The sequence below is a fragment of the Amphiprion ocellaris genome, chromosome 2 (assembly GCF_022539595.1).
Source record: "Amphiprion ocellaris isolate individual 3 ecotype Okinawa chromosome 2, ASM2253959v1, whole genome shotgun sequence".
Taxonomy (NCBI): domain Eukaryota; kingdom Metazoa; phylum Chordata; class Actinopteri; family Pomacentridae; genus Amphiprion; species Amphiprion ocellaris.
In genome coordinates, this window is record NC_072767.1 from 31840947 (window position 1) to 31857614 (window position 16668).

Consider the following 16668-nt stretch of genomic DNA (forward strand, 5'->3'; position numbering starts at 1 on the left):
ACTGTTAGGACCATTCTCTGTCTATATCAAGATTTTTACCTAGTGAACATGTCCATGTGGTGGTTTTTACTTGCTACAAGACACACCATTAGTGATGGCTGAGGATATCTACCTTTAAACTGCAGTGTATTGATGACAGTCTCAAAAACACAGATTTAGACTTCAGGAACCAGTGTTGTCAATGTGCAGCATGGGCCTTTTTTATTCTTTTTCAGTGTTACTGTACAGTTCAAGTATGTATGGCTGAATATTGCAATATTAAAATTTGCCATTGTGTAGCATAGAGTAGTTTTGCAGTGTTTGAGCAGAGTTGAGGTGTGAGCTGCTGTGCTTCAGGACGGGAGGAGTGGGCAGAGAGAGGTATAGAGTAACATTTAAGCCATTTTAAAGCAGGAAAGGATTATTTTCATGGAAAAAAACAGTCTAAATATGTAACCCTGATACACAGAGATGAGTTTAAGGTTTTAATCAGTGACCGCAGAGAGATTTTAACACTTTTATTAATCCACATAATAAGTAAATAAGTCCACAATGTACAGATATTAAAGTGCCTAATTTACAACAAAGGAGCAATTAGTACTGATATTTCATTGTATCTAAGAGGAAAAGTTGTTGAGTAACAGCAGTATGTGCTAGTTTAAATGACATCTTTCTCACCTTAGAAGTTAGGAGCTTCAATTCTTATAGCTCAATAAAATAAAACAAAATCTTTGACAGTGAACCAGTGGCAAAGACTCACAGAATGTACTTTAAAAAAAAAAAAAAAAAAAAAATTACATTTTTTTTTTACATGAATTAGTAATTATTCCAAAATAATAAGGTGCTAATGTTTAATTTTGTAATTAGGGCAGTGAATGATGTCCACTTAGTTTTGGATATGAACAGAAAACAATAGCAACAGATGGCCACTAAAACAAAAACATAAACAAATTAAAAAACACAACAACACTGATTTTAACTGGCTTTAAAGACAGTGGGATATGGCATGAAATGTGAAATCTATCACCATTAACAGTTGAAAATTGTCATGTTCAATTAGTTGTTTCTATCTGTTTATATGAGATAAGAAAACAAAAAAAATACTAATTCAAATAGAGATTTAGCTTTACAAGGACAATTACTAAGAATTATCATTTATCTATTACACTTCTGAATTGATTCAAAATGATCTTTACAGCACCAAACATGTTAAACTTTGCTCCTGTGACAGTGTTTCAGAGCGTCTCTTAGTGCTGCCAGCACCATGTCAACGTTAGCCTTGCTGCTGTTACATCCCATCAGTCCCACACGCAGCACCTGAAAAGACCAAAAGCAACACATATAGTTCACACAAGCAGAAACAGAGTTTACCCGAAAACCACGAATCACTGGCTTCTCTTACCAAACCGACTGATGGTCCGAGTCCTCCAGAAATCTCTAAATTGTGTGTTTTCATGATGTAGCTCATAATCTCTTTCCAGTCGTATCCATAAGGAGCAACAATTGTGGTAACTGTCGGCAGTCTGGCTTGCTGTAACAAATCGTTAATCATTTTTCATGATACAATCATTTTTCCTGGTAGAAATAGCAGCTGCTTGCTTAAAGTTGGTTTCCCTGCAGATTATTATGAAAAGTACATGATTATTTCAAAACTTACTTTTTCTTTGACAAAAAGTTTGAGCCCCATGCTCTCCAGTCCAGCATGGAAATACTCTGCCACAGTTTCATGTCTTTCCCAGCTATTTTCTAGACCCTTATTAAAAACATGGTATAAAAACAGACAATATAAACACTATGGAACAATAATTGTATTTTTTTACATTTTCAGGGTACTACTGAGGCACAGTAGTACAAAAGTATACTTTAATGCTGTTACTCCATGAGGCTGTGCACTAATATAAATGCTAATGACATGATAATGTAACTTCATTTATTTACATTTAGTAACTTCATTTAATGCTTCATATCAAATGTCATAAATAACAGCATGCAGTTTGTAAAACTAAATTTGTCAACAACAAAAAAAACTAGATTGATTCATATTTATCCCCTTTTCTGACAAATACATTGTTGACACAGAGGAGGAATGTTGCATTTTTGTCACTTTACTCTGTTAAGCTTCAGATTTATGCAAGATCACACATCCCACCTCTTCAGCAAGGACAGCCAAACTCTCTCTCAGAGAGTAAAAAGCAGTGACTGGACCTGTGTGGTGATATCTATAGACAGGAAAGGAAGTCATTTTGCCAGTTTGCTAAAAAAAAATTAGATGACTGTTTGAAACGTGATCAGATCCTGTCTGCTAAAAAAAAAAAAAGAAAAAAAAAGTGCCTTACACTCTAGTTGGCTTGTCATCACATCCCCAGTAGTTTGCAAGCCAGTTCAAATCCAGGAAGAATGACACAGGCTTTGTCCTCCGATTGAAGACTTTTTGACTGTGGACAAATTTAACCTTAAGTACACGTTATTGCACTATTATATGCATGTATATGAAGTAATGCAGTGTACAGTTCTCACCATGCTCTCTCACTGAAGGAAATTGGTGCTGTACCTGGAGGGGCATTCAGGACCTTTTGGGAGCCTGTGTACAGGATGTCTATCTCTGCAATCACACAAACAAACCAAAAATCAGTTCATATCAAAACTGGTAATGTGACATTTAAGTGTCTGGAAACGTCTGTCGGGATATATCAGTCAACCTTGCTGGTCCATGTAGAGAGGGGTTCCTCCTATTGAAGCCACGGAGTCGACAAGAAACAGGCAGTTGTACCTGTAGGAAGAAATCCGGACACATCTGCTGTCATCTGACTGTCTACAGGTACAGATGTGATGAGATGCGAACATCATATCTTACTTATGGCACAGCTGTCCGATGCCGTCTAACGGATGCAGAACTCCTGTCGAAGATTCTCCATGAGCGAGGAAGAACAGCGCCGGCCTGTGTTTGGATAAAGCCTGTGGTGAGAGAAGAGTAGGATTAAATAAAGTGAAGCACCAACAGCATTGTAGACCTGATGTGTGTTGAGTAATAATACCTTCTCAATGTCTGTGTTAGTGAGGTAGCCACCAGGAGGCGCCACTATGGTGTTTACTTTGGCACCTGTTGGAGTGAAACAATTGATGTTCTTGAATCGAATGAGAATCCATCAATTAATGCAGATTTTAAAGAACAAGGGTGATGATAACGCATACTTTTATTACTATCAGGAAATCCAGTGAAAAGACTTATGGTATGTGTTTACAGGTGTGTTTCTGGACATGAATGGTCGTGCCACTTCCCAGTAATGGATGTTTGCTGAGCAAGTGACCAGGCAGTATCATGACAGATGCTTTGAAACAGGTAACCGATATAGAATACACTTTCCTGCAAACACTGGCTGCACCTGATTAGACAAATTCTTCACTTGTGCTCTGTCTGCTCTTGGATTTCGAACCAGATCAATATAGCAGCTTGTTTTGGAAGCTTTTTCTTCTATTAAAAAAACAGATCAACAGAAAGTGTTTTCTAAAATATCTGAGGCGATAAATGAGCTGTCCAACTGATGAATCTGTCTTCATTAAGTGGATAATAGTTGGTTCAAAAGTCCTTCAGGAGTTTCTACAAGCGGCAAGTTACAGGATACCCCTATTGTATTTTATGAACGTTATTTTTGTGGCATTTCGACTGTGTGGATAGTGATGACTGAAGAAAAGAGGGGGGTGACATGCAGCAAATTGCCATGAGCTGGAATCAAACCCAGGATACTGCACCTGATACTATGACCATTATACATGGGGCGCTATAGTTACAGAGCTGCCCCTCAACCTCAGTTTCATGCAAATAAGGAACAACCAGCAAAATGCCCGATGTCTCAAAATGCATCATAACACTCCCTGAATGCATTGTGCGACTCCTTATATTGACTGAATAGGAAGCACTGGAATGATGGATACTGTGGCGGAAGCATCATTAGAGGAATATATTTTCCTTTGTGCCAGAGTGCTTGATTTTTGTCCAGCAACTATTAAAAACTCATCATGACAAACATTTTGATTCATATAATGCACCATTTTGCTGCTGTAAATACTAATTGTGTTTAATCCATGGCTGAAAATAGTCCCCAACAGCATCTTTTGTTAAACACAGACTTTGGTCATTTCATTGGATTTGTCAGGTTTGAAATATAGAGTTACCTATCCTCTCTGCCATCTCTGCTGCTCGCTCCCCCCAGATACCATTCACTGCTGCCAGCACACTGTCTCCGGGTTCCACTGTGTTGAAGATTGCGCACTCCATCGCAGTGTGACCGGTGCCGCTCACAGCAAGAGTCATCTTGTTTTGAGTCTGGAACATGTACTGGATTCCACTTTTGATGTCACTCATTATCTGTGATATAAAAAGAGCTACATTTAGTGAAAATAGCAGAGAACATGTTTAGCTGCAACACTAATTTGTACAATCATGACGAAGCTGTAGACCGCTAATAGACTGATAGTCTCCTGTTTTTAGGATGCAGCTTTTCAATTGTAAACGTTTGCAGGTTTTCTTGGTCTACTGTGGTATTAACACACCACTTATCAACAGTTAGACCTTCTCCACAGTAGCCATTTTGACATGAAATAATAGGTAAACACTGGTGGTATTAATCACATTAAAGGGGAAGTTTGTGATTCTAATCCAGTGCACTTTGTGTACAAGTCAGAGGATACTTTCTCACAACCTAGGCCCTGTAACCTGGAAACAAACATGATGGTTTGGACTGATCCATGCAGCTTAAGCAAGTCCTGCACATTTGAGCTCATGCACAGGAAAGGGGAAAAGAGGGCAGTAGGAGAGAAAGGGACGCTAAATGTAGCATCTTACCTATTTAAATATGCTAAATACCTAAATGTCAAGAATCTCTCTCTAGAGTTGCAAATTCTACCTTGGGCATGCAAGCTGTACAACTTTATTTTCTACTCAAAACGCGAAGGGAAAGCGTGCTTATTTATTTTACAACTTTTTATGAAAAATCTTTCTATTCAATGTATAATTCCAGTGAGAATGAAACAAAAAAACATTTTGAAATGTACACGGGCCATATTTTGCATTAATTTATTGCTGTATTACGTGTCTTACTTGTAGTCATTTCCCTTGATTTCAAGTGTCCTGTAGAAATAGTAGACCTTTAGAAATAATGATGGCTCAGGTTCAGGGTAAGACTACATCCACACTAATACATTTTAATTTTAAAGCAGTATTTTAAAACAAAAATTATCTCTGTCCAGCATTTTAAAACTGTTTAATGAAGACTCTTTATCATTACTAACATAGCTGAAAACATGAATCAGATGACCACTAATGTACACTGGGCATATGAGTACCAGTGTGAACATGAAGCAAGGAGCTGTTTGTATTCTTGCAGAAAATACCATGCAGGAGGAACAGCAATGTTGAAAACTAAGAGAGTTTCCCTTGACAGCAAAACAGCTGCTAGCACAAACATCAAGGTCAGCTATGCCTCTAGTTCATTATCATGCAGAATTTATTACAGTATTAAGGCTGATCTTTGTTTTCTTTGCATGACAGAAGCCTAACCAATCAGAGAACAACATGTAATGACAGCCAGGGTTCAATCAGGAAGCAAACACAGCTCTCTGCATCATCGTTTCCAAAAGTCATTCATACACCTGTGCTTTTGCGAGAAGTCAAAATATCTGCAGTGAAAATGGTCTATGAAGCTTTGTACTTTAGTAATCTGATTGGTAACTGATTGGTAACATCTGTGTTTATCTTTAAGTTCATGTCGAATTAGCTGATGGGAAAAAGTCTATGGAGGCCAGTTAATTAACAAAATAAAATCCCTACTCCCTAACCATTGTAGCTATATATTTAACCCCAATCCTCATGTAACAGTAACTTTAAAGTGTGATGCAAGCGTTCATATTATATTAACTACTAAATTTTATTTTTAAAATGGTATTGCTTGGCTTGGATGAAGGATTTTTTTGAATCTTTCCTCTGAGTAAAAGTATCAATAATAAAGTGCAGAAATGTCATGTTAAAAGTAAAAGTCATACACTTAAGATGTACTTTAGCTAAAATATTTGCAGTGTTTTGATATATAACCTGATTATTACTGATGTTGCAGCTGGTGAAGGTGGAACTAGTTTAACTCTTAATATCCTGTTGGATGGTTTAATCTTGTTTGTTCTTGGTGATCCGTCATTTTAGTGAGTGATAATATTGCTTGCATGCAAACAAAGTAAATACAGCTGTTAGGTACAGGAAATGTAGTGGTGCAGAAAGCTGCAGAAGTTCTGTTATGCCAGTCTCTTCCTGCATAGTCTTAGTGATCGGTGTTAAAGCTCCCTGAGTTACCTCAAATATCTCTGGATGCATGTGTCCAATAACAGGATTGGCTCCAGCTTCCAAGATACGTGGAGGAACATTGGAAGGTCCTGGTCCAAACATATGATGATGAGGAACCACCAGGGGTTTCTGCAGACATTTAGGTGGTGGCACAGAGAGGGACGGCATGTTTCCTACAGGGTGAGAAGCAAAGTAAAACCAGAACTGAGCCGTGGAAGCAGGTCAAGGAACGCCTGGGCTGAGCACACCCCTCCGTCTAACCAGTGAGGACCTCAGGTCAGAAGTCTGTCACAACATTCTCTGCTTTTATCTTTCTTCTTCTGTCAACACATTCTGCTCTCTGTCAGCTCAGGTAGCTTGATGCTTTCCCATTTTTAAAGATAAGGAAGTTACCTAGTGTGTCCTCAAATGTTAATTATTGACTACTGACTCTCCCGAGTATCAGACTTAACCGTTGCAATGCTGCCCTCTTGGACAATTACAGTGCCTCATTGCTGAACACGCTCTTTAAATTGCATTTAAATCTCCATTAATGGAAAGTTTTCAGTTTAATTCAAGTTCGCATATAGTGCCGAATCATGTCTAGAGAGAAACCCAAACAATTCCCCTCTGGAACAAATACCTGGTCTGGAAATAATTTACTTCTTACAGGGACAAACTCTCCAACAGAACCGGACTCTGGGCTGGGCTTCTGTCTTCCTTGACTAGTTGCAGAGACAACTTTGAATTAATATTCATAGACTTCTCGTTAATATTTTGACTGTGTTGGAAAATTGGTTAAATCCTTTGAAGGGCAAAATGAAAAAATTACACCAGTTTTTATATACCGACCAGCTACAGCATTCCAACCACCTGTCTAATATCATGTAGATTCACATCCAAAATAGTTTGGATACGTCAAAGCTTGGACCTCTGAAGGTGTCCTGTGGTATCATTACATTAGCAGCAGATTCTTGAAGTCCTGGAAGTTGCAAGGTGGAGCTTTGAACTCTTGTCATGTTCCTCAAACTGCTCCAGAGCAATGTTTGCAGTGTGGCAGTAAGCGTCATCCTGCTAAAAGAGGCCGCTGCTATCAGGGAATACTGCTACCCTGAAGGGTTGTTTGAGTAGGCGTCAAATTATCATCCACATTAATGCAGTGCCCAAAGCTTCTTAGCAGAACGTTGCTCAGAGCATCACGCTTCCTCTTCCCCTGGTAAATGACGTCCATATGATGTAAAAGGAAATATGATTCATCAGACCAGGGTTCCTTCTTCTGTTGCTCTTTGGTCTAATTCTGATGCTCACATGTCCATTGTGTTATAGATGTTCTCAGTGGTGGACAGGAGTCACGATGGACACTGATACATCCTCATACGCAACAAAATTATGCTCTGTGTGTTCTGACACCTTTCTGTCAATGTAGCTCTTCTGTGGAATCAAATCACATGGCCAGCCTTCACTCCCCACATTCACCAATGAGTCTTGGGTGTCCATAACCCTGTTGTCCTTCCTAGAACCACATTTGGTTGGTACTAACCCTGACATACCAGGAACACCCGGCAAGGCCTGTTATTTTGGAGACCCAGAAATCTGGCTGTCACAGTGTGTTATAGTCTCTCAGAACCTCATGCTGATTATTTCTGCTCCTTCAAATACATAAACTTGAAGAACTGACTGCTCGCTTGCTGTGTTATATATCCTAAACCTTGACAGGTGTCATTTTAACGCAATAATCAATGTGATTTACTAAATCTCTCAGTGGTTTAACGTTGTGGTAGCTCAATGTAGGTGGCTGTTTCACAAAGTTTAACTGTTCTTGGTCACTCTGAAGAGTTTTTTCTTCAACAGAGCGGCCACCTTTAGCGAATGAGGGTAGTATATATAAAGCAGTGTTTCATTAAATGCTTAGCCCCAATATGCTGCATAACAGTGTTTAAACAACAAGTTCAGACTCTTTAACAGCTGAGGAGTTTTACTCCAGATATGGAATGGAGTCATATGTTTTGTTTTGTTTTTTTTGATATGGAATAATTTGTGGGAAAATATCTTACTGAAACCAAATTTAAGCATGTAGATGCATATTATTATAAAGTATGGCCTGGTTACTAAAACACAATATGTTTACTGTGTAATTAAAATTGCAACTGAGTCCCATTAATAACACAATCACTGTCTGTTAACTTCATCTCAAAAGCCAGGAACAAAAAATGACAGGAGTGTTTATTATCTCCTGTAGCAAACACTCAAGATCAGGAGAACTTTCAGTGTTTTTTGTGGTTTTGGTTTAAACTGTACATGCAGCTTTCTGGGTCTTGTTTATGTAATTTTGTGTCCAATTCCTACCCAATGGTAAAGACTCAAACATGACCCTGTTTTCTTTGCAGTTATAAGTTCAGTAACTTGAGTTTTACATATTCAGGTTGTTAATTGGCCCTTAAATCTATTTCCAGACACTATTATCAGATCATTAAATGGATTTCTGTTAAACCAGCAAGTGTTCACAGTTCTATTACAAATTAGATTTCTTATATAAGATAATAAAATATAATTAAAAGCATTTATTAGGTGTAGGCAAAATTAAGAAAGCAATATGGTGCACTCTTATCATTAGAGTTGGTAAACATAATAAGGTTTATTATCATTAGAGCCTGCTGTTATGCTTCACAGCTGGGCTTGATTTGTCTTCGGGGGGATGAGGAGATGCGTCCCCAGAGGTTTGGGGCAGAAGATTCCGTCTCTGTACACCAGCCGACCCCTCAGGATGGTGGAACACACAACTCCATGCAGGCTGAGGCCGAGGTAAGGAGTTAACTGCAAATACACAGTCACAAAATCAATCAAACAAAAATCAGTGCTCAATTTATTGAATGAATTTACCCATGTAATAATTTTCTTTACCTTGTTTTTATGATGGATGCTTCCTTCTTGAATCTGTGAAGGAACACAGAAACACTGAAATAGCTGATTGAAGGTTTGATCAGAGCTTTATGACTTGTCACAGAAGGGAATTAAAAATAGGGAGGTCCTGCTTCTGGTTCAGTGTCACGGCTTACTGACCCATTTAATTGATTTAATGCACTTCATCCCATAAAAAAAGCTGATGGGATTCCTCATACTAACCTCAAATTCTCTCTCTGGGTCCCATACGACCAAGTCGGCATCATAGCCGGGTGCCAGGCTTCCCTTCCGGCTGTCCAGACCGCAGAGCTGAGCAGTTTTTCTGCTGAGGAGCCTCACAACATCAGACAGCTGAAAGCCTCTTTTACTGGCTGAGCTCCAGAACAGAGGCAGGCCTGAAAAATGATGAGAACATTAAGGAAGCTCACAGACAACAGAGCTGACACCCATCAAATATGAACAGCTTTGCAGAGATTTTTCACTCCTGCATTCATCAGTCTGTGTCAGTGTCAGACTTTGACCAGTTTCACTGCAACATAACAGTAAATGATTGGCTTTAAAACTCATTTCTTATTTACCTTCCTGTGAACTTTGCCCACTGTGGGTGAGAGTCATCCATGTTTTTTTTGAATGATAGGAAAACTGTCATCGCAGTGACAGCAGCTCTGGAGCGCTGGTGCAATCACAGCTCAGAGACTTTTATAGTCAAAAATTAAAACACTCATTTGAATGTAAATTCAGACACAAAACCCTTATGAGTGATGTTTAAAAGTGTCACCAGAAATCATTCGGCCACTGCGTGTCTCAGATCCCTCCCTAGTAGAACGAACATTTTAGAGTGACTTTTTAGTTACTTTCTACCTTTATTTGATAGAAAACAGTGGAAAGAGACTGAGAATGTTGGGAAATGACATGCAGAAAATTGGACCAATGAGAAACAAAACCAGAAACTTGCTGCTCAGAGTGTTTGAACCCATGTGGTATTCACCTAAAGCAAAGATACGTCACTCAGTTTTGAGATATAGCATGATAACATCACATCAAACATACTACAACTGTTGAAGAAAGTCTGCTTACTATTTGTGGCTGTAACAAAAGCTACATTCTCCTCCCAGGGTAGCTTTTTAAGACTGTAACAAATAATAAATCAATGTTTGATTCAGTTAAACTAATGAACAAGCATGAATTAGTGTTGTGCCTGCAACACTGTTTGCTCTTGAGATGCACAATATTGGATTTTTACTAATATCAGATATTGTATAATTAGTTTTCCTATTTCCAAGACAGATATTTGCACAAGTTTTTGCCATATTCATTTTAAAATTTCTTTTCTCCTATAGTTATTATGCTTACTCACAGCATTAAGGCCCACTGGCAAGAAATAAAATAAAAATATAATAAAATACCTTTCAAATTTGCACATTTAAAGAGCAAGACAGGAAAATCCTTTCAAATTACATGTAAAACAAGCTATATTTGTGTTACATTTTTGGCCTGACAGGTGTCATCTGTCTGTCGGTGTTTATTTTGGGCAGATGCCAGTATTTCATTTTAAATCCTTTATCAGTAAATGTGCCAATATCATCATGCATCATTAATATATTGGACAGTATATCATCTAGAGACAAATGGGATTTAGGTGTGCCGATTAGTTTGCATCATTAATTTTATTAGCTGCTGCTCTGTTGATTCTGCATTCACAGCTGGTCAACATGATGATTCTCCAAAAGTAAAATACAGTAGTTCATAGTTAAATGCAACATGTAGATTAATATTGAAGAAGTCTGAAGAGGTTTTTTTTTTTATCACATAGCACATTTTCCGATATACTTTTTTAAAAAGTACAGCCAGCAATAAGCAAACTGTATCGCTTTTTTCATTAACTAGATCTGATAGATGGCCATAGAAAAAGTTGTAAAGGCAACACTGACATGTTATCACCTTACTGAGTCAATATGACGAAGACGTTGGCAAACATTTGCTCCATCCAGCAGACAGTGACCAACATCAGCGTTCATCTCGCTTCATGGTTCTGGCCACCTGCAAGTCTAAGTCCAATATTGACTCTTCTTTTAGCTCCGGTGAGAGCGACACCGGTTGTTCTCTTTCTAGCTGCTAAATGCTCCACAGTGTTCACCAGCTTGTTGGGGTCGAGCAGCGAATCTGCTGCAGCTGGAAATGAGGTTGAACATTAAGACTGAACCAAAACCAGAAAGTTGCAGGCTGTAAAACCAAAGCAGTGAGCTGAAGAAAAGCTAAAATGCTCTGCAGAGCTGAGAGGAACAGCACAGCTACATCTAACGCATTTTTTATCTCTTGTTAATATGAAACCTTAAATCTGATTTGACAAACATGTTGGTTATGATGAACTTTTGTCACACTTTTGTTTACAATTCTGCATTCTTTCCACCAACTTGTAGACTGCTGTCAGGTGCTTTGCATCTCTTGTACTCTCCTGCTGTAGTTAAAGTCTCTAGAATATGACATGTACACAGCATTGTGGAAACCCCTCCTATCAGTGACCACAATGCATTCTGGGACATTTTGGGGAGCTTGATGTTGAGTACATTGAATGATTTTGACAATTAGTTATCCAAAATAATGGCTGGTTGCTTCAACTTTTCACTGCACTAGAAGGTAGCACAATACTTAGTAATATAGTTTGAATTAGACCTGCAATGGTTAGCAATTAGTTTTCAACTATTAATTGAATCAGCAACTATTTTGATAATCAATTAATCAATCTCAGTTATTATCTAAATTCTCTGATTCCAGCTTCCTACATTTCAACATTTTCTAATTTCGTTCCTCCTGTATGACAGTTAAGTGAATATGTTTGGGTTGTGGACAAAACAGTTGTCATTTTGGGAGTCAGGAAAGACTGACATGTTTCATTCATTTCTGACATTTTATGAACTGAACAACTATTCGATTAATTGAGAAAATAATCCACACATAAATTGACAGTAAAAAAATAATGGTTATTTGCAGCACTAGTTTGAATTTAACAATCCAAAATCAATGGAGGTAATACCACCCACAGGACAAGACCTTTTCAACATGTGTGTTTGTCATGAGTAAATACCAAACTGTAAAGAAGAAATTCCTCCCCAGGCTTGAGTGAAGTCTCCACTGTCCAGTTTCTTCAGATCGGGGGTGCAGGGGGAGTGATCAGACACCACCATGTCAATCTGTCCGGACTTCAGTGCCGACCATAACTGCTCCTGGAGGGACAGAACCAGGCAAATAGTTAGAATAAATAAAGTGAGTTTTTAATGTTGACTGAAAACAGTCAGCATTGCATTTTCTGTACATCCTGGTCTGTTTACCCGGTTAATAGATCCCCTGATGGGAGGGCAGCACTTGAACTGTGTGGCCCCTGCCGGTATGTTTTCTGCACACAGGCTGAGATAGTGGTGGGTTGTCTCCACTGTCAGGGGGGCTCCGGCTTGACGGGCTTTCTGGATCAGTTCCAGAGGCTTTGCAGAGGATAAGTGAACTATGTGGCACCGCACCCTTTGGCAGAAAAAGGTAGCTGCTACTAACGCAAATCTTACACAGAAATAGGACATTTTGGTTGTTTTAGTAGCTGGCTGATGTTCTCACTGGTACTGCAGGCAGAGTTCTGTGACGATGCGAATAGCTTCTGTCTCCATGATATCTGGCCTGGACTGCAGAAAGGTGGAGTACTGAGATGGGTCTAACATGGGGAGAGGTGTGACAAGTACAATATTAGCGCTATAATTAATTAAAAAATGATCCCCTTTCTCACAGTTGTATGGCATCAATACAAGATTAGGGCTGTATATCAGTATAATATTAAAATGTTCTTTCATGAACCTTGATTTTGGATCTTGTATTAGCAGATAGTATATATTTATATATATATATATATATATATATATATATATATATATATATATATATATATATATATATATATATATATATATATATATATATATATATATATATATATATATATATATATATATGATTTTTAAAAATGCTTCCCAGCCCTTAACATATTACTTCTCTTCAAGCAATATATAACAGTGTAAAATTATTTTTACCACCAGTCTCCTCTGTTGGTTTCTCAACCTCCCTCTCTGCGTGAAACTAGAGGAGACAAAAGGTCTTTCAGTTTCAATACTTTATCTGAACTTGTAGGTAAAATAATCAGCAGAAATCACACAAGTGTTGTATGTTATAGAAGATGTTGCATTTTGTGAGTTACCAGGAGGACACTTCCTGTGCCTTGCAGCTGCTTCATGGCTGTGTGCAGATCATAGTCGACCACATGGGGGAACTCATCCACCCCACTGTGGATCAGGAAACACTTGAACCCGGCGACTCCGGCCTGGATCATGGGCCGGAGCTCAAGCTGTAAGGAGACAGTCATTTTTTGGTGCTAATTCAGTAAAACTAGGCTGTAATAGTGTTCATTTTGTCACAGCCGTTAAACTGTACCTGATTGCTGGGGATCACTCCTCCCCAGAAGGCCGTGTCCACAAAACACTGCCCCGTCGCCTCCCGCAGCTTCTCATGAAAATTGCTAAGTGTTGTAGTTGGAGGGATGCTGTTCCTTTGGAAGTTTAATCAGAAACACAACAAAAACATTGATACTAACAATTTAGAATTTTTCCAGCACTCATTCACATCTTTAAAAAACAAAACATCTTAATTTTAAGAGAATCTTTACTGAACTAAAATCATTTTAACCGTGAAATGTTTTGGCTAAAAGCAGATTTGTCCAATTGTTTAGCTTGGCAGTTGAGAAAATAGTCTCCTCTTTGAAGGAAGTCAGGTAGTCATTTTGTTTGACTTACTTTTCTCAAATTATTTACTGTATAACAGAACAAAATCGGGCAGCCCTTTTGGTCCAAGATGTACACCTTTTATGTAGCATGCTAGCTTAGCAAAGACAAAAACTAGCTAAAAGCCAAAGCAGAAGAGCAGCAACAAAAGCCGAAAACAACACAGTAGCTTAATAAAAACAAAGTTGCAATTATGTACTTTTATACATTTATTAATACACTAATCGTAAAAATGTGGAAATATTTTATTTTAACATGGAAAAAATGAATTTTGTGTCATTATCTATCATAAAAGTGGCTAACTCCTGACCAACAGATTTATAACTTACAAGACAGAAACTTTTGCAGTACTTTTACTCCATTAGACACTTACAAAATTTGGCTAGTACCAGTTTTACAACACAGTATCACTCATGGAAGACATGCCCATTTAAATGCATTGTATAAGACATTTAGGCTATTTTATAGCTTAAATTGGTCCTTTTGTAGCTTTTTTGTGTCATATTTTGGTCATTTGTCTTTAAATTTTGATGATTTTGTATCATGAGGGGTTTTTTTTGTGGTTTTTTTAAGGCTATTTTGCATCTTATTTGTGTCACAGTTTGGATTTGCATTTAACCTCGGTCACACATTGTTGGTCACATTTTGGTCCTTTTGCATTTCTCTGAAGCCATTCTCTCTTTTGAGTCATTTTGTATCCCTCCTTTACATCTCATTTTGAACATTTTGCATCTCTTTGTAGCCTCTCTTTTCTCTTTAAGGACATTTTCTGTCACATTAGAGTTTATACACGTCCTATTTTGGATAGATAAATTAGGTTATTTACTTTATTTATCTTCACTTATGGTGCAATCTTTTTGTTTTTTTAAACCAAATCATGAATGGAACTCTCAGATCCATCTGATGTTTGTCTTTGTTTACATTTATTTCATAATCTGCAGATTTTACCTTTGATCAGTGACCCTGTGAGGTCAGACAGTGGGCAATGATTGATTTCTGGATGGGAAAGTCTGCAACTTACAGTGGCATGTCCACAATAGTTGTCACCCCTCCAGCTGCAGCAGCCCTTGTTGCGGTCCAGAAACCCTCCCAGGAGGTGCGACCCGGCTCATTCACATGAACATGGCAATCTACAATTCCTGGCATCACCACACTGTCACCCACATCCAACACCTGCAGCCACATGGGGTTTCAGGATAACAGCATCAATGAAAATACATTAGGAGTGTAGTATGAATGCCTCTGCCTTTCTAACCTTACAGACATATACATCAGTTTGCCTTCCACCAGGGGGCGTATCCAAAATGTCAGAGCAGTGAGAGCCAGCTTACCTCACAGCCATCGTCCTCAGAAAACCTGCTGCTGTGTGACACTATTTGATGTATTTTCCCATCTTCTATTACTATGACAGCAGGACGGAGTTCATCACCAATCAGCACTCTCTTACTTCTAACAGCACTAACCGCTGATCCGAGCTCCATGTCTGCTTTTATTGACTGTTAGTGAGTGTAGCAGGCTCTACTCACTCTGCTTCTGCACTCCTGATATAATCTTGGCAGTTCAGTGGCCTCAAACTGAGGCACCGCCCCCGACTGAACGGGCTTGTTGACTTTTTGTTGGCTGTGTGACATGCTGGATTTCAGGTTCAGTCATGCACAGCAGTTTGAAGTGTCAAGACCAAAACATGAGACTGAGAAATGTGTCAGTGCGACTTGTGGTGAGGGGAAAAGCTTTTGGAGTTGTGGTGTGGACAGAAACATTAGTAATAACAAATTGGATGGTAGTAGCTTTAATTTTTCTCCATTCTGCTGCGTATTAGCCAATAATATATATCAACATCATCCCTCAACAGCAGTTAAACATGATACACATTTAATATGCATGCCAGCATCTTTGATCTGATTTCATTTACAGAATCTGTTTAGAATATGTGCATATGTGGAATTGGGACACAATGTGGGTGGAAAACATTACCCAACATACAATCTCATGGCATACCACAGTTCAAGGGTTGCAGAGAAAGATTACATTTCAAGACAAATAGACTATAAAACACATAACTGCTGGAAAAAAAACACGGATAAAAAGTAAAAGTACTATACTGGTTCTCAGCACTGGAATGTAACTCCAAATATTTACTCAATTTTATGTTACTTTCTGCCTCTTCTTCCCTAGATTTATCTGACAGCTTTAGTTACTTTTAAGATTAAGAGTTTCTGCAACGGGTAATATCACAAGCTTTTAAAATACACTATACTGTATAGGTGAACACTGACGCAGTGGTTTCCAACATTTTTGTCCTCTTACAAAAATCTCTGTGTGGATTGTGTATGAATCAGAATCTGCTTTAATGGTCAAGTAAGTACACAACACACAAGGAATTTGGTTTCGGCTGTTGGTGTCACCCTAGGAATATGGAAGAGAATAATAAACAATAAAGAAGCTATAGAAAGAGGAACAGGGAGGAAAATATAGTAGTAATAAAATTAAATCTAACAATGTATACAGAAATGTACAGCTAGAAAGGAATATATAAACATAGTGCAAAAATGATAATTGCTATAAACACAGTGGTGCAAATGATAATTGCATGATGCAGTGCAAAAAGCAGAGTATGAGTTCCACCAATTGCTGATTTTTCCATCTAAACTTGTCATATGG

General features: G+C 38.2%; 2 protein-coding genes across 2 annotated transcripts; both read right to left on the reverse strand.

The window, feature by feature from the left end:
• Nucleotides 1-482: 482 nt before the first annotated feature.
• agxta (alanine--glyoxylate and serine--pyruvate aminotransferase a) lies at nt 483-6657 on the reverse strand. Its single transcript, XM_023264971.3, has 11 exons — nt 6320-6657; nt 4153-4345; nt 3015-3079; nt 2834-2934; nt 2679-2749; nt 2497-2581; nt 2316-2414; nt 2129-2198; nt 1637-1732; nt 1382-1510; nt 483-1296 (listed from the first exon to the last, which is right to left on the reverse strand). The coding sequence occupies exons 1-11, from the start codon at nt 6476-6478 to the stop codon at nt 1189-1191; spliced, it is 1176 nt and encodes a 391-aa protein (XP_023120739.2). The 5' UTR covers nt 6479-6657; the 3' UTR covers nt 483-1188.
• Nucleotides 6658-8835: 2178 nt separating this feature from the next.
• Nucleotides 8836-15550, reverse strand: zgc:103559. Its single transcript, XM_023264970.3, has 11 exons — nt 15339-15550; nt 15029-15180; nt 13661-13775; nt 13428-13574; nt 13264-13309; nt 12797-12890; nt 12520-12706; nt 12276-12414; nt 9413-9585; nt 9191-9223; nt 8836-9103 (listed from the first exon to the last, which is right to left on the reverse strand). Exons 1-11 carry the CDS (start codon nt 15486-15488, stop codon nt 8954-8956), a joined length of 1386 nt encoding a protein of 461 aa, XP_023120738.2. The 5' UTR covers nt 15489-15550; the 3' UTR covers nt 8836-8953.
• Nucleotides 15551-16668: the final 1118 nt, after the last annotated feature.

Excerpts from the sequence above, each read along its gene's own strand:
- agxta (XM_023264971.3), bottom strand. The coding sequence starts at position 6,478 with ATGCCGTCCCTCTCTGTGCCACCACCTAAATGTCTGCAGAAACCCCTG. Across the intron at positions 3,080-4,152 it reads AGAGATGGCAGAGAGGATAG|GTGCCAAAGTAAACACCATA; the intron begins GTAACTCTATAT and ends TCACTCCAACAG. Across the intron at positions 2,199-2,315 it reads GATGACAAGCCAACTAGAGT|ATATCACCACACAGGTCCAG; the intron begins GTAAGGCACTTT and ends TCCTGTCTATAG.
- zgc:103559 (XM_023264970.3), bottom strand. The coding sequence starts at position 15,488 with ATGGAGCTCGGATCAGCGGTTAGTGCTGTTAGAAGTAAGAGAGTGCTG. Across the intron at positions 13,575-13,660 it reads GAGTGATCCCCAGCAATCAG|CTTGAGCTCCGGCCCATGAT; the intron begins GTACAGTTTAAC and ends GTCTCCTTACAG. Across the intron at positions 12,415-12,519 it reads TCAGGGGATCTATTAACCGG|GAGCAGTTATGGTCGGCACT; the intron begins GTAAACAGACCA and ends CTGTCCCTCCAG.